The sequence below is a fragment of the Pinus tabuliformis genome, chromosome 6 (genome assembly GCF_031772625.1).
Source record: "Pinus tabuliformis cultivar Carrire ecotype Pingquan chromosome 6, CPIR1, whole genome shotgun sequence".
Classification (NCBI taxonomy): Eukaryota; Viridiplantae; Streptophyta; class Pinopsida; order Pinales; family Pinaceae; genus Pinus; species Pinus tabuliformis.
The window spans coordinates 1,287,502,085-1,287,524,834 of record NC_142292.1 but is presented as its reverse complement, the minus strand read 5'-3'; the positions used below and the strand labels follow the sequence as shown (position 1 = coordinate 1,287,524,834).

Below are 22,750 nucleotides of genomic sequence, written 5' to 3'. Positions count from 1 at the left end.
TAGCGAAATTCCTTCTTTTCAACTCGAAGCTCTCTGGCAGATCAACTACGCTCTGATACCATGTAAAAATTCCAGTACTGGAATCCTATTGCAACAACTAGAAATTATTCTCCTAATTGTCAATTTTATTTAACAATTTATTTTTTGTTTGCTACGGCAAATACTGAATAAATCACACTGCAACCTTCACAAATAAAATACTGTGGAAAAATAATGCGCTGGAAACTGAGAAATGGTAGCACACACACATAAAATTAACACAATTATTTTTGGACAAAAGTCCCCGGAAAAATCCAACTTAGGAAAACAAGTGCAGCAGCTGAGAGTTTTATTATCATGCAGCAGTGAGAAATTTTGAGTACAACTGGATGCTGAAATTTGGCAATCCTATAGAGAAAAATACTGGAAAAAATCTAGTGAGGAATTTTCCTCACCCCACAGGCAAACTCCTGGCACGACTTGCCTTCAAACATTCGGCCCTTTGACCCTATGCGTCAGCTTTTGCGCTGCTCTACGCAGCCTGCTTGGTCTAGCCTTAGACAAGTATCTGATGAAGTCGTTCTGCCTTCTGCTGACTGGAAAGATGCTTCTCTTGCACTCCGGGACTCCTTCCCCGCCTCTAGAACTGCAGACGTCTCTCGCTTTCAGCAAATCAATATTGCCTCTAGAGACTGTTGCGCTGCCCCTACGTCATCCTCTCTGTGGCTCTTTTGCCTCTCTGCAAATACATGTGAAAATTCCTTAAACCCGAGAATCCCTACTGCAGCAACTGATGATGTTTCTCCTACTTGTTAGATTTACATGAACAAGTTATTTGCAATTTCCTACGGCAAACATTGAAATACACACTGCAGCCTACACCATTTAAAATAATATGTTGAAACAAGAAACTGAAGAAGAGAAAGATACAACACAAATGGCACAGTTGTTTTTGGACAAATGTCCCCAGAAAAACCCAATGTAGGAAAATTGGTGCAGCAGATCTGAGGGTTTTTATTATTAAGCAGAAGCTATTTCTGAATACAACCTCTGGATGCCTTGTTGGCAATCTAATACAGAGAATATCACTCAGCAGAAGAAATTAGTGAGATTACCTCACTCTACACTGCAAGTCCCGACTGATCCGATAGCTGAACCAACGAGTCCCCAGCTACTTCTACGCTGCCCTTACGCAGTCACTACATGGGCTAGTGTCACAGCCTCTAAGGCCCTGCGTCACCTCTTTGTTGGATCGATTTGCTCTAAGGAGATGACTCCAGCCCTCCCAGCTAAAAACATCAACTTCCTTAGCAAATTTCGGACTTCTGTGTGGAATGCTTCTGCGCTGCTCTGCGTGAGCCCTTCCTGGCTCTACGTCACCCTCTCTGGCCTCTGTGTCTCTCTACGTCTATGCTGAGTATTCTTGGCTCCGGAGAAGATCCTCCAACCAAAACTCTCTCTACCCCTCTCTGCGTGATCACTATCAAATCACTGCGCTGCATCTAGCTTCAGCAATTCGATCTGACTGATCAACTCTTTTTGTGTTCTCTAAATGACCCTCAAGCCTCCTTAAATAATCTTCTTGTTGACATTCAACGGCCCAAATTAGAAGCTAATTAATGACTAAGATCATTTTTGCTTTATCCTCGTCTTCTTCTAGAAGTTACACCGACAGTTAGATTAATACCCATTAATTTTTTTAATTTCCTAAGTTTAGACTTAGGGAACCATTAAAAATAATTAATTATTTTAATAAAACTGTCTCCGGGTGGAATTTCCCAAAACGCTTTCTGGGTTCTTTGGAATACATGTGCCTAAGCCTCCCAGCAAAATTTGAGGCACATCCGATGCTACCAGAAATCAACACTCCCTCTTAGCGAGGAATATGCTCTAGCAATGCCTCCCACTGAAGCATCACCCTGACTTGTCCTCTACACTGGTGATGTCTGACATGTTGTCCACCAACTGCGCTGCTGCTGACACTACCACTATCAACACTGCATCCATACTACAGCTCCCTCTAACACTTCAACTGCACTACAACTAAAAAACATCCCAAAAATCTAAACAAGTGTTCAGCATAGATGCATCTCGATGTTGAAGATCTGACTGTTGCTAGTCCTACATTATCCCTCTGAAGCCACTGTGTTGCTGCTACAACTCTGCACTACGCTGCTCAGACTTGGCGTTCTAGCCACTACAATTGTCGCTCCAACACTCCTCTACACCAACTGACATTGATCCATCCTACTACTTCTGATCTAGGCTCCCGTAGCAAGGAATTGATCCGAGAGGTGGGCTCCTCAAGGATCCTACCCATCTGTAGCTCTTTCAAACTACAGCTCTAAATCAACCCACCTCCTTCCTGGAGGTATCTTAGTTGTCATGGAAAAGCCCTCCTCCTCAATCTTCGCAGGTGCAGCCCCCAGATCGTGCTTCTCATCTTTGTCCTTCTTCCTGAGAGGAGACTGTGTTGCGTAGTGGCCCATTTCACCACACTTAAAGCATTTGATCTTCGAGATGTCCTTCTTCCGCCTCTGCTGCTCCTGTTGCCCCTAGGATGCAAGGGTTCCATTCTCTTCCTCCTCCTTGGGCTTTGACCCACTGCTACTACTTTTGTCAAGCTTACACTTGACTAGATCTCTCCTCAGCTCTTCTTGCATGAGAGTTGCCCACATACTATCCCAGTCTGGCAAAGCTGCCCTACCCAAGATGCTCTGGACAAAGACTTGCCACTCTTCTGAGACCGAGTTAAGGGCCACTCTCACCATCTCGAAACCTTGAAGTGTAGACTCCATAGCTGCTAACTTGTCTCGGGTCTCCTGAAGCTTAGTGAGGAATGGATCTATACGCTCCCCCTTCTACATCTGTGCAGATCTCAGTTTCTTCCCTAAGTACATCTTTCGCTGCTCAGAAGATCCTTGATACAGCATTGCCAAGGCATCCCATATCTCCTTAGCAGTCCCTCTGCTAGCAACGTGACAAACCATGAGATCCTTTACTCCATCAAGGATCATCCTCTTGGCCTTTGCCATTTCTGCCTGGTACTTCTTCAGCGGATCTGGATCTGCAGGCACAACCACCACGTTGTCGACATAGGTCGTGAGAGCATGCACATCTAGAAGGAATGACACCCTTGCCTTCCATATGACATAGTTGGATGCCCCATCCAACCTGTCCTGATCTCTCGACCCATTAGTTGCCATCTTTGCCACGAAAATGTCAAACTGCTCCTCTCTGTTTCTTACTGCTACTACTCAGCCAGTAAGAAAACAAACTTCTTGGCAAGAAGTCTACTGAGGAAAAATTCCCTCTTTGTGCTTCTTCTTCTCTCTTCTAACGATTTTCTACCCAACAAACTGTCTGCAGAAAAACTACGTCCCACCAGTTGTTCCTCACGCTAAGGCTCTACGGAGCTCCCTCTGGCACGGCAAGATTTCGATCTGGAAACCCTTCCTCTGTCACCTCACTCAGAGAGAAACTTTCCTCGAAAATTCAGCCCTCCTGGCCTGGTCTGCACAAACCTTTTGGGGATTCGAACTGCTGCCTCCTACAACTATTCGACCTCCTCTGCTCTGTGTTGGGTTCTCTGGCACTATTCTTCTTGCTTCACCTACACTGCTCTGATACCATGTGAAAATCCCTTAAACCCAGGAATCCCTACTGTAGCAACTGATGATATTTCTCCTACTTGTTAGATTTACATGAACAAGTTATTTGCAGTTTCCTACGGAAAACATTGAAATACATACACTGCAGCCTACACCATTTAAAATAATATGTCGAAACAAGAAACTGAACAAGAGAAAGATACAACACAAATGACAGTTGTTTTCGGACAAATGTCCCCAGGAAAAACCAATGTGGGAAAATCGGTGCAGCAGATCTGAGAGTTTTTGTTATTGAGCAGAAGTTATTTCTGAATACAACCTCTGGATGCCTTGTTGGCAATCCAGTACAGAGAATATCACTCAGTAGAAGAAATTAGTGAGATTACCTCACTCTACACTGCAAGTCCCGGCTGATCCGGCAGCTAAACCAACGAGTCCCCGGCTACTTTTGCGTTGTCCCTACACAATCACTGCGTGGGCCTACGTCACAGCCTCTAACGCTCTGCGTCACCTCTTTGCTGGATCGATTTGCTCTCAAGAGATGACTCCAGCCCTCCCGGCTTAGAACGTCAACTTTCTCAGCAAATTTCGGACTTCTGCGCGAAAGGCTTCTACACTGCTCTGCGTGGGCCCTGCGTGAGCCCTTCCTGGCTCTACGTCACCCTCTCCGGCCACTGCGCTGCCTTCTATGTGTCTCTCTCTGCCTCTCTGTTGAGTATTCTTGGCTCTGTGGAAGAATTTCCAGCCAAAACTCTTTGCCCCCCTCTCTGCGTGATCACTACGAAATCACTACATTGTCGCTAGCTTCAGCAATTTGATCTGACTGGTCAACTCTCTGTGTGTTTTCCAAATGACCCTCAAACCTCCTTAAATAATCTTCTCGTTGACATTCAACGGCCCAGATTAGAAGTTAATCAATGGCTAAGATCATTTATGCTTGATCCTCATCTTCTTCTAGAAATTACACCCACAGTTAGATTAATACCCATTAACTATTTTACTTTCCTAGGTTTAGAATTAGGGACCCATTAAAAATAATTAATTATTTTAATAAAACTGTCTCCGAGTGGAATTTCCCAAAATGCTTTTTGAGTTCTTTGGAATACATGTGCCCAAGCCTCCCTACAAAATTTAAGACTTAAAGCACATCTAATGCTACCAGAAATCAACAATGCACTCGCTGGATCTGGAATGCCTCCCCCAACCTCACTCTCTCTGCCCCTCTCTCACTACTTTGATCTCTGGCTCTCTCTCCAGCAACCGACTGTTGCTACTTTGGAAATCGATCTGCCAAGAAATCGAACTACTCAAGTGTGTTCTCCATCACTACATCAACCTCCTCTTATAATCCTCTATTGGAGAACCAACTACCAAGATTAAAACATAATTGATGGCTATGATCATCTCTAGATCAATCCATGTGAATTTCTAGATGATTATCGCCTTTACTTAATTAATATTGATTAATTAACCATATTCCCTAAGTTTAGATTAAGGAAATATTTAAAAACTGGTTAATTATCTAATTAAATCATTTCTAGGCGGAATTTCCATAAACGATTTCTGGGTTTTAGAGATCTCATGTATTCTAGCCTCTCCACCAAATTTCATGGCTAGAGCACATCCGATTCTACAAAAACTAACACATGGCTGGTTTCTTAGGCCTAATTCCTGGGTCTTCTTGTCCTAAATAGGACTGGAGGTCTTGGACGGATCTCATTGGAATTTGGGACACATGGTTTATGGGAGCATTGCTTACGTAGGGGTGATCACTAGTGTATGGGCTAGTCTAGCTTGCATCAGAGTGCACCTATCTTACCACATGGTTATAAGTAATAGAATCTATATGTGTCCTTGGCCTTGGTGCAGAATAACTCAAATAGTTCTCAACATGACACTCTCACAATTCCAGCAGTTCACATTTCCCGAGGCAGTGCATATTTCCCAACGCATGTGATCCCAGAAGTAAAAAAAAGTCAACTTGGTCTCAAACTGCTCAAAAAAAAGAGGAGACAACATGCAATATTGAATTTTGTTTACAAAATCTGAAGCCATTGTCCAGAAACAGGTAGTCAGAGTTGGTCCAGTGGCACATGGGGATTCCAGGTAGCAAAACAGGGGCAGATTTTGACAAAATTTGACATGCATTACATTAAAAATGGTCTACAAATTTAGCAAAACCCAAGTGGCAAATTCTCCAAGTTCTCTAGTGTGTTGGAGATCCCTGTATCGGGCACAATGACGTGGCACATATGGGTCAAAGAATGGCAACGGAAGGGTTGATCTAGCCAAACGGGCTCATGGCATATGAAATAGAGGCAAAAATTCAGCAAATTGTGGAAAAATCAAGGCAAAATAACCAAAGGCTTGGACTCTCTCTTTTCTTGTGTACTGAATTCCATAATTAATGCTTGCAGCCTTCTCATTCGATGTAATTGAATCATTTTTATAAGATTTTGTCGATGTTTCTTCCCTGATTTAATGAAGCTGTTGCAAATCCGAGTGGCTGTTCCAAAACATGAGGGTTTGTAGTACAACATCCCCTTGATTGAATTTGAGCAACCAGGATAAGGCTGCCTTTTCAGCATTGATCATAAGGTTCGAGTCACATTGCACTGGTGAAATTCAACCTTTGCAAATGCCTCACAGAAGTCTCTATTACCACTTATTTGATTGCATGACCCATGGCAGGCACAAGTCTTCCAGATCCCTCCATAAGATTCATAGGTTTACCTTTGCCTATGTCCTCTGCCCATTAACCCAATCCATAGGTCATACGCATAGATAGGCATACCCCCATGGTGTTGGCAAGAACCAACCCAAAGCGACAGACATGAATGCCAGGTGACAATGGGTATTGTGTCTAGAGTTGCGCAAATCTCCACTGACAACTGCAGTGCAGGTTCCGGTGTAAACAGTATGTTATGCTAAATTTATGGTAAATTGAAGACTGTCTCTATATTTATGGCCAAAAATGCCGGCACAAAGAAGATGATTCCTCAGTATCTTATTCATGAAAATTGTTGCTTCTAATACACTCGTTTAACTGTCAGACAGGCTCTTTAAGAAACTAAGAGCTCTTCCTGGTAATGTGGCAACCAACATAGGCAGCATTAGCATTATCTCTATGTACAGGACTTTAATGTTGAGGGACAAGGAGAATACCTGGAGGGCTCGCCATTGCATGTATGGTCCATATGATGGGATCACACTATCTGGATAACCTTCCGGTACCAACCAAGATGAAACAAAAGATTTAAAATCCTGCAAGCCCATACAACTGTCAAAAATAACTTCATTTTCTTTACCAAAAAGCATCTGTAAGCTGACTTTCTCTCATCATGCATATCAAAAAGAATTATGTCTACCTTTAAGAATAACTGCATTCTTTAATGAATTCATGAAAAACTCAAAAATATAAAAGACATACTTATGAAAAAATAGAAAATACAGTTTACATGAGATGCAAACCGTTGTAGTGGTATAAGCCATTCTCTCGTTTACATTTATAAATACTATTTATTAAAAATTAATTATTGTTGCCTCATAAACAGTTTGGAGTTTTTAAATATAACTGTTGCCAATGAAGTGTTTAACATAAGCTTGAACAGAATATTCTAAGACAAAAATCTGCTATCCAAGCTTAATATCACTCGTTTGCAGACAACTTAGGACTCACTAGAATATTCATAGGGTGTTTTATCCTATACGCAATAGCTTTAGGCACAGATCAATATTCATCTACCCGTATACACAGTATAAATATGCTAGACTGGCATAAGTTGTAACTTTTTGATGTAACATCCAATTTTTAGCATAAATGGGATTGATAAATAGTGTCGAGTAATAAGGTGATGTCTTATGTTCTTACCCAATTGAAATTCAAGTTAATTGACAAATGGAGAGTTGCATTGGTCGTTGCATCACATAACAATCAATAGGCAATCTATATATAGAAATGTACAGAAGATGCAATGGTTGGTAATTCTTCACGAGGCTTACTCTAGGTATGTAATACCCTTGAGTCCTATACATATTTGAAGATTCCTAATTATCATATAAATTATAATTGAACTTGTTGTCTGTGTGTGTGTTTGGGAGGGGAACGTGAGTAGGCATGATGCTTGTGTGTGAACCAAGATCAATACACGGAAATTGAACACAATATAGGAACCCTAGCTGTGAAGGAGATGAATAAGGCGGGAAGAGAAGAACAATCCATATGGAAGCTATTGAACAGATGAACAAGGAGTTAAGAAAGGAGATGAACAAGGCTATGGAAGTTGCAGAGTAGATTAACAAGGCATTGCAGGAACCCTAGATATCTATGAATTAGGTAAGTTCGTGGGATCTAAGCACTAAATGGCCCACCTAGTTGTGTGGCTCATAACACTATTATTCACATGCAGCTGGGAGCTCTCCTTCAAGCTATAAACAATGATGTGATCCAGTATTGATAAGGAGGTACAGTAATTGATCTAGATGCCCATATTTTTTTCACAGAAATTAAATTCTATCTCCATAAGTTGGGTAACCATATTGCCCTCACAGTTGGTTCACATCCTATTGTAGGAATGAAGCTTCAAGGAATGGAGGAAGATATTTAGCTAGTGGACTATTTTGAAGACTCCTTAACTAAAGATGAAATCTTTGATAACTATCCTAGTCTTTCTACATAGATGGAAAGGCTCCCTATGTCCCTTAGGGGTAAAATGGGCTTGTTAGCTACAAACTGTAAACATGTTTGGGTAACCCTAGAAGAAAAGTATTTCAACTATGATGTAGTTTCCTAGCTAGAAACCCGACCATGATCCATAGATAGCCAGTCTCACATTTCTCTCCTCCACTCTGCAATCAGTGCATTCATTCATCTAGATTGCTCATCTAATGAAGGTAGTGTTACCCACCATTTTGTAGGTAATATCCATAGGAGAAACAAAAACAAAAAAAAAAAAAAAAAAAATCTTCTCCAAGATGGCCCTCAACTGGGAACCAGCAGCCCCTTGCAGCCACCAGCGAGCTCATTGTGCCATCTTCTCCGAGCCAGCCATGTGGTCCCTCGCCAATCTGCCATGATTGTGTGTTTGAAGGTGGGCCTCCCAAATCTAAAGGTGCCTTGTCATTTGGAAATTGAGTATTGTAGTTTGCTTATCATGGGCACTATTGGGCATGGATTAATGGGGGGATTCGGTAGACAGAATGGGCTAGCTCTGTGTTTCTGTCCCCTAGACCCCTTTTAGGAATTAACCTTGGATTCTAGTCCCGTGGGATCTCTTTCACTGACCATTTGGTTCCAGGGATGGTATTTCATGGGAAACCCCGATTTTGGTTGTGTGGTCCCACTCCATTATCCGCTTATATTATCCTCTTTCCATTCACTATCACCCCATCCATCATTTTTGCCACCTAGGTCCACATTCCTCCATTGGGTCCACATAGGGTTAGATTGCCCACACCTTGGGTCATGGCCTGGAATGAAGCCCGGAGGTGGATGCAGCTGAAAATAAAGTTAAAAGCATATATGGCCACAATCAATAGGAAAATGTACCACAAGATGCAAAAGATGGTCGGGACAAATACATTTAGCACATGGGCAAAAGCCAATACATGAGCTCTACCCCATCATGATGGCCATCACCTTGGTTCCTACAAGTTCTATGAGCCTTCTTCATCATATAGTAACCCATGATTGTCCCAACCCCTGGTGAGTGATGAACCGCCCCACCTTAAAAGGGAGAATTCACTGTTATATCTTATACATCATGCTCTAACCCCTTGAGCCCCAAGCAATTAATCAAAGAAAATCATAAAAAGGAAAAAGGCATAAGAGAAGGGAGGAAAAATCAAGGCCTGGGCACCTCATGTACCACGATTGGTCCCTCCTATACATTATAAACCTAAGTGTGGCCTTCCCTCTAATTAGCTACCCTTGCACCCCAGCATGTAACCCAGAGTTGCCCCTTCTCATCCCTACTTCATTCACCATATCTGTCACATGCCACCACCTTTTGAAGGATGTACCTTGAATATTATCCCCTTTAGAAGTAGAAACCACCTATTAGGGTACTTGGTTAACCCCATTTGGAGTTTAGGAGACATTGGCACATTCCAATGCCCACTATGGAAGAGCAGGCCATTATGAAGTCCCCACCTATGGTCCATGCTTAGGTAAGCTCATTTACTCGATTTCTCTAATGATTTGTTGTATTGGAAGGCTAGGGGGCGTGTTGGACCCTTGCACCCCAGCATGTAACCCAGAGTTGCCCCTTCTCATCCCCTACTTCATTCACCATATCTATCACATGCCACCACCTTTTGAAGGATGTACCTTGAATATTATCCCCTTTAGAAGTAGAAACCACCTATTAGGGTACTTGGTTAACCCCATTTGGAGTTTAGGAGACATTAGCACATCCCAATGCCCACTATGGAAGAGAAGGCCATTATGAAGTCCCCACCTATGGTCCATGCTTAGGTAAGCTCATTTACTCGATTTCTCTAATGATTTGTTGTATTGGAAGGCTAGGGGGCATGTTGGATCTTATGCAAGGTTGCAGATGGTTTCCATTTGGGGTTTGGTCTCCCTATACGGGGTCCTAATCCTTTAGAGGGCTACATTGGCACATGTAGGGTGAGCGTTGAGAGCCATGGGCCTCCACAGCAGCAGATTGCACTCCATGGATCCCCACAGCCATTTAGAGATTGCTCGTGGTTCACTTATTGGACGAGGAGGATGCACCTGATCCATCATGCCCAGTCGGCCCCAGATCTACACCATACACTTGATAGATGATCCAAGACTTGCACGATGATGTGGCATCACCTACACCATCATCCTAGCCCTTGCAGGCGATCTACAGGCATCTTCGATTTGTTTGGAGACCCATGAGGACACTTGTGTGCCCCCACATGTCATTTGGAGCACCACATGTTATTACAAGGGGCCAACCCCTTGTCCACTACTTTTGAGGGTCCTATTCTTCATTATGGCACCCATGGATCTCATTAGTCCTTTTAGAGGACCCTACAACATGCATAGATTATTATTCGACCTCTTGTGAGGCTTACTTTTTCATTTATGAGCTAGTTTGGTGGGTTTGTCACCAAGAGTTGTATTATTAGAACATTATTTTATTTGGGGGGCTTATGTAGGCCAAGGAGGTTAATTCGAACTCTATAATATTTCTAATTAGCCATGGCTAATTGGAATATTCGATTTTGTTCAATTGTTTTTGTAAATAAAAAATGAGGACGGGGGACATAACTCACTTTTAGAATAAAAAGTCACTTCCTAGTAGCACAACGTTGTGACTTAAGGGGGAGCCAAGGGGGCCAAAGGGGGACGCAGAAATGGAGCCCACGCAGACACATGGAGGGGCTGCGTAGGAGGGAAGAAACACGTGACAAGAGAGGAATCACGCAGAAGGAGGTGAGCCTTGGGATTGAGAGAGGCAAAGGCTATAAAGGAGAGAGGAGCCCCCTCATTTTGATCATTCAGTTATGAGCATTTGTGATAGTCATTTCGACTTAGAGCACGCTGGCTGTTTAGCTAGTTTGCAGCACTGTTTAGTGCATTGAGTGTCTCTGTTCGGAGATCTCACCCTTAGCCCCGGGGGACTTCGAGTGCCTGCTCGGGCAAGGTATTTCCATTGGCATTTCAGCAGTAGTTTTATCAGCATTTCAGCAGCAGTTTCATCAGCATTTTGGAGGACTGCGCAGCACTGAGAGGGATGATGCAGTTCTTTCTGGCAGGAGTCTGAGTTGAGGGTTTGCAGTAGGATTTGTGCTGAGAGATAGAGCAGGGGATCAGCCCTTGCATATTGGAGAGTTCTGGCAGAGGTTTCAAGCAGAGTTCTGGAGGGTATCAGTCAGTGGCAGTGCAGAGCTTGAGGGACTGCGCAGAACCCCAAGCGGGTGATTTTCAGGGGTCGGCCATTCCAAGAGAGCTTTCTGGGTTTTTCTGGGTTTCTTGAGTAGAGTCCAATTCCAGAGTTTCAGCATTTTCTGAGGAGGGGAGCAGCCCCAAATCCTCATTTGATTTCTAGCAGCAGCAGTAGCACGGCAGTTCTCCAGCAACTTGGACGCAGTTCAGAGAGGGGCCATTCCTTTGCTATTCTGAATGTAAGATGACTTCACTTGCCTTGTGCAAGTCGAGGTGCCATCTTTCTGATCACCTCCTGTACTCATTCTATTACTCAGTATAATAAAATGGCTTAGCATTTCTCTCTGCATTTCTTGAGTATCTGCTTATGGTTATATTGTTATATGTTGCACCATTGTTATTTGCATCTCTTTGAGCATTCTCGGCTATCCTACCACTTGTGTATTCTCCTATACTCTTAGACAGAGTCTGGAAAGGGCTAGGTAGCCTCCGGATCTCGTCCTCTTTTCAGAGGCGACATATCTGGTAAATGCCCTCCCAGCCCATCTCTGGTTGGAGTTTGCTTGTGTTTGAGGAATATTCCTGATAAGGGATATTACAAACTCCTAAGTTGTGTATAAATACAAGTGAGATGAGCTCATTTGCTCATCATCACTTTCGATTGGATTTTTTCTCTCTCTTGAGAATTTCACACTTTTTCTAGATGATGAATTAGAGCTTTATGGATGAATTTTGATGTGTTGATATTGGTTTATCTTAGCTTGGAGCTTCTATCTTGTCAATTGTGAATGGTTGGATATACTCTGTTACATGTAAGTACATGCCTTTTAATGTTATTCTTGTTTACTTTAGCCATATATGTTGGACTCAGATTTTCGTTGTTCTAGGGCTAAATGTTGCATCCATTTATTGCTTAGATCGTGGAATTTGTCTCTATTATAACATCTCTCAATGTATGGGCCATGTAATAAGAGCCAAATCTCCAAGGGATAATTCTATCAAAGAATTTGACCTTGATAAGCCATTCCTTTTGCACATATTAGTATAAAAGATGCAAGGTTGCTTCCTCTTCACCTAGAAGGCTAGTGAAGTGATCTTGAGACCTTCTTGACTGGGAACCAAGAAATCCTACTCATACTCAACATAAACTCCATTCTCCCAAAGATTAAGGCACTGATCTACCAAGGGTGGTCACTAAAAACCATATTCTTTTACCTCCCAGGTCTAGCCACATTGGGGTACCTAGGGAATCAATTTCCCAACAAGCTAGCCATCAAAAAAATTTGATCTCCTAGGTCTCCTGCGTTGGCCTTTCCTCTAGCTCTCCTCCTATTTTGAAGACATTCCGACGATGGAGTTGGGAGAAAAGCCAAGCCCTAGCTCCGAGATCAAAACTTGCACTGCCATCCCTAAGGCTAGTACCTCATAGGGTCAAAATAACATCTTTCAGTGAAAAAATTTCTCTGATCATTTCCCCACCTTGTCTAGGATACGAATATCATTGGTTGCTACATTCTTTCCTCGTACCCTAGACTGAGTCCACGTGGCCCCATGTGGTCCCGTTCCTTTGAAAGACCATTATTCAAGAACCATCCAAGATACCAATTCTAACAATGATTTTAGGGATTGCGTAACTCCTTCACAAGTCTTATCCCATAACCTAACCCTCAAATCCTTGCCTCCTCTCCCTAGAATACATGGTAGCTTAGAGAGCAAGCAAGATCCATCCTTCAAATTCTTCTAGGAAAGGGTTTATTTGAGTCGCTCATATCCATTGACTTATCCTTCATTGGTGACTCCATACATATCGGGTCTCCTCCCATCAGTGAAAGTCCGTAAATAGAAGGGAGCCTTAGCTGAGGTGACAGTGGGCTAAGTCTCCATTTGTTGCCCTTGGCCTAGCATTTGCCCTTTAGGGATCCCCTTTAGGTCCCCTGCTAGTTTGAGCGGTAACATTTTGGCACCGTTGCAAGGGAGGGAGCAGGTCTACCTCCCTAGATAATCATTGAGAAATTGATTCATTAACGACATTTATAAAATATTCCTCTGGCACTCCACTCATTGTCCAATCCCCTAGTTTACTTGAAGGCGACAACATTCCTCCTTTAACTAGGGCTGCTACAAAAAGGGGAAAGCGAACTCCATCACCTATTGGAACCTCCCTTTTCCCCGATTCAAGAAGGTCAGTGATACATCTCCAACGCTGGCATCTACTTCAAGCATTGACTCTGAAAGTGATCAACCCAAGATGACCAAGAGTGAAAGACACTTGGTTAGTGTTTTTGCCCCTTTGAAATTGAGTAATGAACCCAAGCCATTACCTAAAAAATTTAACCGATGGTTGACCAAATTCAAAGGGGATGCTACTTGGACTACCCATGGTTCTATTGAAGAATTCTATTGACAAATGTCCCCTATAATGATATTTGATGAAGATAGGATCATGATGTGTTTTGCCCTATCACTTGAGGGACAAGCAAGAGATTGGTATCTTAGCCTTCCCCCTGGATGCATAAAGGAATTCGATGAATTTGAGGAGCTATTCATGAAAAGGTGGTCATGCAATGCCCAAGGGACCTTCAACATTGAAAAGTTCTACCAAATAACCAAGGGAAGGGAAGATGTGCGAGAATTCATTCAAAAGTTTGAGAGGGTAGTCAAAGATATACCTGATCATTTGAAGCCATCTGAAGCCAGCATCCTTGACAAATTCATAAAAGTTGTGGGTGGCCACCTCACCTACGTGTTAAGGGATAAGAAACTATCCACTTTGGCTGAGGCTAACGAAATGGAAATGGAAGTTGAAGAAAACCTACAAATTTCAAAGGTTGACATCAATGATCACCCTAGAGCCAAATTTGAAACCAAGAAGATGTCCAAAGATCAACACGAAGAAACTCTCCTTGTCATTCTCAAAAAGATGGAAAGGTTCACTGAAAAAGCCAAATGCACGTGACAGGGTTATCATGAACAAAATCACCGCCTTAGAAAAGGCCTTCTTACTGCTCAAACTAGCAGGGGACCTAAGGGGAATCCCTAAAGGGCAAATGCTAGGCAAGGGAAACAAATGGAGTCTTAACCCACTATCACCTCAATTAAGGCTCCCTTCTATTTACAGACTTTCACTAATGGGAGGAGGCCCAATATGTATGGGGGTTGTTGTCGCACAGATTGTCACGACAACGCTCAAACCGGGGGCTGTCACCCTGATCCCCGGTCTCTCCGTTTAAGTCGTCTCCCGAGGCTAAGGGGGGTAGACCCTATGGGATAAAGGATAACCAACTGTGGACCAGTTGGGTTGGGAAACACAGCAAGGCAAATTAGCACTTGATTGATTTTAGAAGTTAATGTAACAGTGCCTTATGGAGTTAGTGATTGAACAATTATTTATCAAATGCTGCAGAAATATGAACTCATTAACAATCATTTATCATCAAATAACTCAAACAAAGATTAATTTTACCAAATGCGAGATAATTGATAAATGCTCAATGCCTTAACAATATTCCAGCAATTAAAATTCAAAAGATTAAATGCTTTAATAACCACGTAATTTTAAATGCTAACCAATGATCACTTTCATATAGCAAATATTCAAATGAACATTTAATCATGTTTAACCACATAAAAATGATAAATATTAATCCCACATCAAAATATTTATTAGCCTTAGCAAAATAAACCAAAATTTGGAAACGTGACAAAATATGCTAAGACTAAATGCGACACAAAAAATATTTCAAAAAAAACTTCTTATGATTTTTTATATATTTTTTTTTTTTTATAAAATTTTAAGATTAAAACAAAACAAAGTCTAAATAAATAAAACTTAAATCTAAAAATCTAAACTATAAAACAAAATAAATAAAAGATAGCCTAAGGATTACTTTTTTATGCTTTTTGGGATTTTTTTATTTTTTTTTATTTTTAAATATTATTTTTAAAGTCAAAATCTAAATAAAACTAAAATCTAATCTAAACTAAAAGAAACTTTTTATGATTTTTTTAATTTTTATATAATTTTTTGATATTATTTTTAAAATCAAACTTTAAAAAATTAAATCTAACACCTAATCAAAAGAAACTAAAGGGACCCTTTTATGCCTTTTTATATTTTTTATATTTTTTAAAGTCAAAACGAAATAACACTAAATTTAAATTAATTCAAAATCTAAAACCCAAAAGAAACTAAGTTAAATGAAACTAAAGCTACATAAATAAAAATTTAAAACCAAAACTATGTAACAACAGAAAATTCTAACATAACAAAAAAAAAAAAAAAATATCGTATTTGCTTATATTTTTTAAAGTCAAAACGAAATAACACTAAATTTAAATTAATTCAAAATCTAAAACCCAAAAGAAACTAAGTTAAATGAAACTAAAGCTACATAAATAAAAATTTAAAACCAAAACTATGTAACAACAGAAAATTCTAACATACAAAAAAAAAAAAAATTCGTATTTGCTTTGTTTGCAGTTGCAGGTTCACGTGAAGGAAGGACGCAAGGAATGGACGCAGGGCTGCCTGAAGGCTTAAGGAGCAGGACGGAGGTTAGATGGAGGAGCGATGAAACGGAGGTGTGCAGGTGCTACGGGCAAGTATGAAGACGGAGCAAACTTCGACGGCTGAGAGGTTTCAGCGTGCAGGCGAGGGCAGGGATGAGGGACATGAAGCAGCAGAGACTGCGCAGGCGATGGATAGGCAGAACGCTGGAGCGAGGCAGCGATGGAGCAGAGAAGAGACCGTGATGAGGAAAGCAATGCTGGTCTGGCAAATCGTATTGATGGGCAGATGATAGATGCGTATGAGGCTGGATACACCGGGAGAAAGGAAGCGGATTGACTGCAGAGATATTGACTGCGTGATTTTCAATGTTTTTTGCAAGTGTGGAGCTCACAGCGTGAGGTTTCTGAGCTGTGTGGGCAGCAAAATGGATGAAATACGTAACAGGTAAGGGAGAAAAGGCGTGATGAGAAGGAGCTGTGGGCCAGGGAAGGAATGGCCAGCGTAACAATGCCAGAGAGACAAGGACGCAGGTTGGACGCAAAGAAAAAGTGAATTTGTGATGGCAAAACAGCGCTTGAGGGGGAGTACAGGCAAGCAGCAAGTGAATCGATGCAGATGGTAACGAATCTGGAGATGGTAAAGCAGCAAGGGTTTTACCCAATTCACAACAACAACAAAAAATTCGAGAAATTTTTTCCTGCAATACAAACGAAACCCTCTCAAAGACTTCCAGATCTGAAAGCAACTGAAATTGAAACCCTCGGTCACCAAAACAGCTTTGATAAACCCTCAAATTCCCTCGGAAAATTTGAAAATCAGCTGATATCTCTGCAAAAATGATGCTGAGGCCAGATCTTACCCTCCAGGGCCTAGATCTGGCTTCAGGACAAGATTATATCCTCAGCTCCAAAACCTGTCACAGCAAAAGCAAAAAAACCCAGAAATAATATATGCAAGAATTAAGACTAAAACCCTACAGATCAATTACAATATTTATAGATTTATGGCTCTTAAGTAGCCAGATTTGTCAGTAATCCACAGTAATATTTTCAGAATTTCAGATTTACTATGAGATACTTCAGAAATCTCTCATGCATTCAAAAGATAAATTTAAATGATAGACCCAGAATCAAAACTCGCTAGGCTCTACAAGAAAATGCTTTTCGAGAGTTGGCTGGTTCAGCCGAGAACTTCCCCAAACTCCCGTTGATCTTCACAATCTAGATTTCCTACACAGCTCACTTCAACTATCAATAAAGAGAGGAAAAACAATAGTAAAACCCAAATCCAATGGAAATACCTACCATTATTTTCAGAAATTTTATTACCATTCAAACCTTAGTGAGTAAACAAGATACCTGTGTTCAACATCACTCTTCATCAAGCTATTACCAATGGCTGAAATTAAACTTATGCAGAAAAATAAAACAGCTCATAGCATTTCAAGAGAGTAACACCAGCAAGATTTCAACCCCAAAGTCTTTCTTTATTACACAAAAAAAAGATTACAAGAGAGCTTTCTTTAGCACAAAACTCAGATCGAATGATCTCAAATGACCCCTAACACCCTATTTAAAGGAAAAATTCCCAACGGCTAGTTCGAGTGATCCATGTCAAACTGATATCGACCATCGATGAGGATCAAAATCCATTTTAATCTCATCCGTTGATATTTTAATATATTAAAAAAATAAAACTTTGCATTTATTTTCTCAAAACTTTGACTTATTATTATTTTATTATTTTATTTTATTTTTTTAATTTTTTATTTATTTTTTTTAATTTTTTAATTTTTTATTTTTTTAGTTATTTTTAATATTTTTAATTTTGGATCCTCGAACTTAGCCCTTTGGAAAAATCACCTAGGACCTAGGACTTAGGACTTATGAGCAGATTAAAACATTTTCTAACTCTTAAGACACTTTACATCATGACTTTTACAATTTTATATCTCAAGGGGGAAAACCCATTTGACATAGACCCTCATAGACCACCCAGTTCTGCGACACAAATATAATCTAGCAGATCAAGCAATTTGTAATAACCTAACCAAATAGTTAGAATTATTTCCAAATTACTTTTACATAGACTCGAAGCACACTAGGATTCCCCTAAGATTCTAATGACAAAATTCATTCCAGCTTTGGGGTTAGGCTGAAGGAAAACTCTGCCGATCATGGATCGGTGAGACAAAAAACCTTCCGGAACGTAGATTATCACTAGAAAATTAGGTTTACCTAGGCAATTTACATACATGACTTAGATCTGCTAAGATTATTTACAATTTACACATGCAGATTGGGTTTACAACATAACATGATCAGGTCGACGATGACTGTCGAATGGCACGGACATGTCGATTAAGCGCTATCCCTTTTGCGAAAAAAGGGGGTGTACTGCTATGGGTAGTTGACACGTAGTGGTCAACAGGGGTCACTAATGTATGATAAGTCAGTGGATATGAGTGACGCAGACCCTTTCCCAAAGGGTTTTAAAGGATGGAGCTTGCTTGCTTTCTAAGCAAGGTAATATGTGCTTCAAGGGACAGGAAGAGGATTTCGAGGGTTAGGTGTATGAGAATAGGCTTTGACAGGAATTTCCCACACCCTAAATCCTTGTTAAAGTTGGTATCCTGGATGGTTCTTGAACAATGGTCCTTTAAAGGAGGGGGACCACACAGGGCCAAGTGGACCCGGTATGGGGTATGAGGAAGATATGAAATAATCAATGATTTTCTTACCCTAGACAAGGTGGGAAGGATCAAAGAAAGTATAATTACTCAAAGATGTTGGTTTGACCTTGGGAAGTGCTAGCCTTGGGGATGGCAAAGCAAGTTTTGGTCCCGGAGCTAGGACTTGTCTTTTCTCCCAATTCCACCATTGGAATGTCTTCAAATTTAGAGGAGGGCTAGAGAAAAGGCCAACGCAGGAGACCCTAGGAGATCGAATATTTTCAGTGGCTAACTTGACGGGGAATTAATGCCCTAGGCACCCCAATGTGGCTAGACTTGGGAAAAGGTGAAAGAATAAGAGTTTTGGTGCCCACTTGGTAGATCAGTGCCTTAATCCTTGGGAGAATGGAGTCTATGTTGATTATGTGTAAGATTTCTTGGTTCCCAATCAAGGAGGCCTCAAAATTACTTCACAAACCCCTCTAAGTCACGTGAAAGCAATTTTGTTGCTTTTATACTTCAACTGTACAAGATGAATGGCTTATCAAAGTCAGATTTACCCCTAGGAGATTTCTCTCATACTACATGGGCCAATACATGGAGAGAACGTTATAATAGAGACAATCCCAAAATATTAAGCAAGAATTTGCATGCAGCAATTAGCCTTTAAAACAACGAAAATCCCATCCAACATATGTGACAAGAATAACATATAAAAAAAAAATTTCGTACTTACATGCAGTAGAGTATATCCAACCATTCACAAATGACAATAGAGAAGCTCCAAGAGAAGATAAAGAAAAGAGAGATCCCATCCAAAGTGATGATGAGAAATGATCTCACCTCACTTGTATTTATACACATCTAAGGAGTTCGAATTAGCCTCCTTGGCCTACATAAGCCCAAAAAATAAAATAATGTGCTAATAATATAACCTTTTGGTGACAAACCCACCATACTAGCTCACAAATGAAAAAGTAAGCCTCTCAAGAGGTCAAATAATAATCTATGCATGTTGTAGGGCCCTCTAAGAGGCCTAATGAGGTCCATGGGTTCCACAATGAAGAATAGGACCCTCAAAAGCAGTGGACACGTGGTTGGCCCCTTGTAATAACCTATGGTGCTCCAAATGACTGTGTGGGCACACAAGTGTCCTCACCGGTATCCAAACAAATCGAAAATGCATGTAGGTTTCCCTCAAGGGATAGGATGATAATGTAGAAGATGCCACATCATCGTAGAAGTCCCGGATCATCTGCCAAGTGTATGGTATAGATCTGGGGGCAGTTGGGCATGATGGATCGGGTGCATCCTCCTCATCCAATAAGTGAACTGCGAGCAAAATCTCTGTGATCTAGATTTATACATGAACGCAATAAAGTACAGAAACAACCATAAACACAGAGATGCAGGGGAAATAATACTTCATTTCATTAATGTAAAATACTGAAATATGCTTACAAACAGAAATGGAAATAAACCAGCTAGGGCGATGGTAGCTTATCTCTGAGAAGAGATGTGGCGGCTACATGCCTCTGAATTGTGTTACAATGAGGGTCGAAGGCCTATTTATTGTTGAGAAACAATGGAAAACCCTAAACATCCAAAAACCTAACCCTAGGAGATGAAACGCCAAACTGTAGGCCCCGTTTGGGTAAATTGGTACATCAACTTCCCGGGGTCGTAACTTTGGCATACGATATCCGTTTGACGTGCACAATATCTCGTTAGAAAGATCTGTTCGAGGACTACAACTCTGGAAAGAGCAACACTAGGAAGACCAGTTTTCCCAAAAAACATCGTTTAAGGCCTCAAAACGGCTGGAAGTTCAGGACCCGAAAAACTACTAAAAATGGTAAATTGTGCTACAATTAAGGAAACTAAAACACTGAAAGAGAGAGTTGTGGGGGTCCAAGTGGGATAGGTGGGTGGCCACCAACATCCACCTGGATCATTCCTCCCCCCTTAGGAAGCAATGGTCCCCATTGCATTGAGTTCCTCCATGAGATGAGGAAACTTCTACTGAACTTGGTCCCTAGTGAGCTATTTTGCAACCTCTGATGTGTCCAGTAATGGTGGGAAGCATGGTCGACGGCGGTCCACATTGAACACTCGGTGCAAGCGAAGGAATGGGGGAATGCTATGCTCCAAAGCATTGTTTCCCACAGCCTTGGTAATGGTGTAAGGACCACATCGGAGTGATCTGAGCTTCTAATGTGCTCTTGTAAGGCATTCTTTCTGCAGATGAAACCAGACTTTGTCGCCCACTTAACACTTGTGTGGTACCTGATGTTGATCATGTCGCTGCTTGTACTTGGCATTTTCCAGAATGGAGCGGCGATATATCGACCCGTTGGGTAGAGGTGCTCTAGGATTCAGATCGAATGAATGCTTGACCTAATATTGCAACGGTGTCCCTGTGGGTGAGGAGAAGATATTCTTGTCTGCTTTCATCACTGTATCCATCTGCTGCGTGGAGGAACCTTTTGCGAGGGTCATGGATGTGGCGACGATATTCCCCTGACTTTGGGAGCGAACCAGACAGAAAATGAATTTCCTAGTCTGGGAGATGAGCTTGCTGCATTTCTTAGTAGTGATCAAAGAGGTGGTGATAGGTGGAGCTACCTCCGGTATTCTGTATAATGAATTACCCAAAGAAATAATAATAGCACGAGGCCTTGACTCATACACAGCATGTCGCCTCCATAAGTATGGTTGGCCTAATAGTACATCACAAACATACAGAGGTGAAAACATCACACAATACCTCATCTGTGAAAGGCTTGATGTTGTAGAGAAGGCGGCACTACTGGCGAACTTGGAGATCTCGTCCTTGGTGAAGCCACCCAATACTGTACGGCTGCGGGTGTGGTATAGTCGGTAGGCCCAACCATTTCACGACCTCTGCTGAAATGAGGTTCTTTTAGCTCCCACTATCAACAATGAATTGCAGCGGCGAACCCTTCACCCACATTTGTGAGTGCAAAAGACGCTCCCCCTCCTCTAGATCTTCGAGCTCATTCTTTTGGATCTTGGCGGTGGCAACAGTGGCACTGGGCTTCGCGTCAATGATATACTTCCCTTTGCCATTCCCCTTGTCGGGTTCTGACTCAGGTTCAGAACATGCATCTGATTCTGAAGCCTTCAACTCGGCCACCAACAATTGCTTGGTCCGACACTCACTTGTGTTGTGAGTGGGGCTCTTATGGAACTCACACCACTTTTCTGTGTCCTTCTTTGACTTCGTGGTGTTGTTCTTTTCTTACGGCTTCGACGGGTTGTCTTGGGTCACCCTGCCTTGGCTTTGTCCTTTGTTCTTCAGATTCGCAGATCCAAAGTCTCGCTTCTTTTGTTTAAACTTTTGTTCGATTTTGACAGCATATCGGTACGTCGTGCCGAGCGAAGAGATGTTCAAGAACTCCATCTCGTCCTGGATGTATCTGTGTAGGCAGCCGTGGTATTTAAGTACCAAATGCAGCTCAGAATCCTTGATACCCAACTGTGTGCGAAGGGTATGAAAAATGTTTGTGAAGTCTGGCACATCTTGGTCCCTTCCCTGTCGCAACGTGGTCTACTTTATGTATTTGTCCTCATAGCTTTTGACAGGGTAGTACTGCTCCTTGATGGCATCCCGGAATGAATTCCAAGTGGGTGCGGCTGAAAACAGTGAGGCCGTATTTTCATCCTTCTGCTCGCAGTAGGTTTCCCACCAGTCCTTGACGTGGGGGGCTGCTTTGAGAAGTGCAAAAGTGATCTTTTGCTGGTTGGAAAAATCATGAACAAAAAAATACCCTTCTAGCAGATTTAACCATTTATCTATGGCATCTGCGTCTATCTAACCCTCAAATATGGGGATTTCAAAATTAACTTGTACCTTAAAGGGTGTGGCATTTCCAAAGTAGCTGTTGGAAGTCGATGCGTTGCCTCTGGGTAGCCGCTGAAGGCTCTGGGCAAAGTTTTCCATCATCACGTTCCTTTGTCGCTCGAGGGCTTCTTCGAGCAAGATTTTGATAGGATCTCCTACTCCCTCGTCTTTCTTTTCATCCGCCATGGGAGGTCGTCGGGATTTGAGAGGCTGGTCTTGCAAAGTTCGTCCA

At 41.7% G+C, this 22,750-nt stretch overlaps 1 protein-coding gene across 3 annotated transcripts in view; it reads right to left on the bottom strand.

Annotated features, from left to right (window-relative positions):
* LOC149263334 (protein root UVB sensitive 6-like) overlaps positions 1–22,750 on the bottom strand; it is a 307,969-nt gene that overhangs the window by 208,796 nt on the left and 76,423 nt on the right. For 2 of the 3 annotated variants that reach the window (XM_089426131.1, XM_089426139.1), the window contains exon 2: positions 6,756–6,854. The exons of the other annotated variant lie outside the window; for it this stretch is intronic. In XM_089426131.1, coding sequence (XP_089282257.1) covers positions 6,756–6,854 — 99 coding nt within the window. The remainder of the gene's footprint in view (positions 1–6,755; positions 6,855–22,750) is intronic. 3 annotated transcript variants of the gene reach the window in all.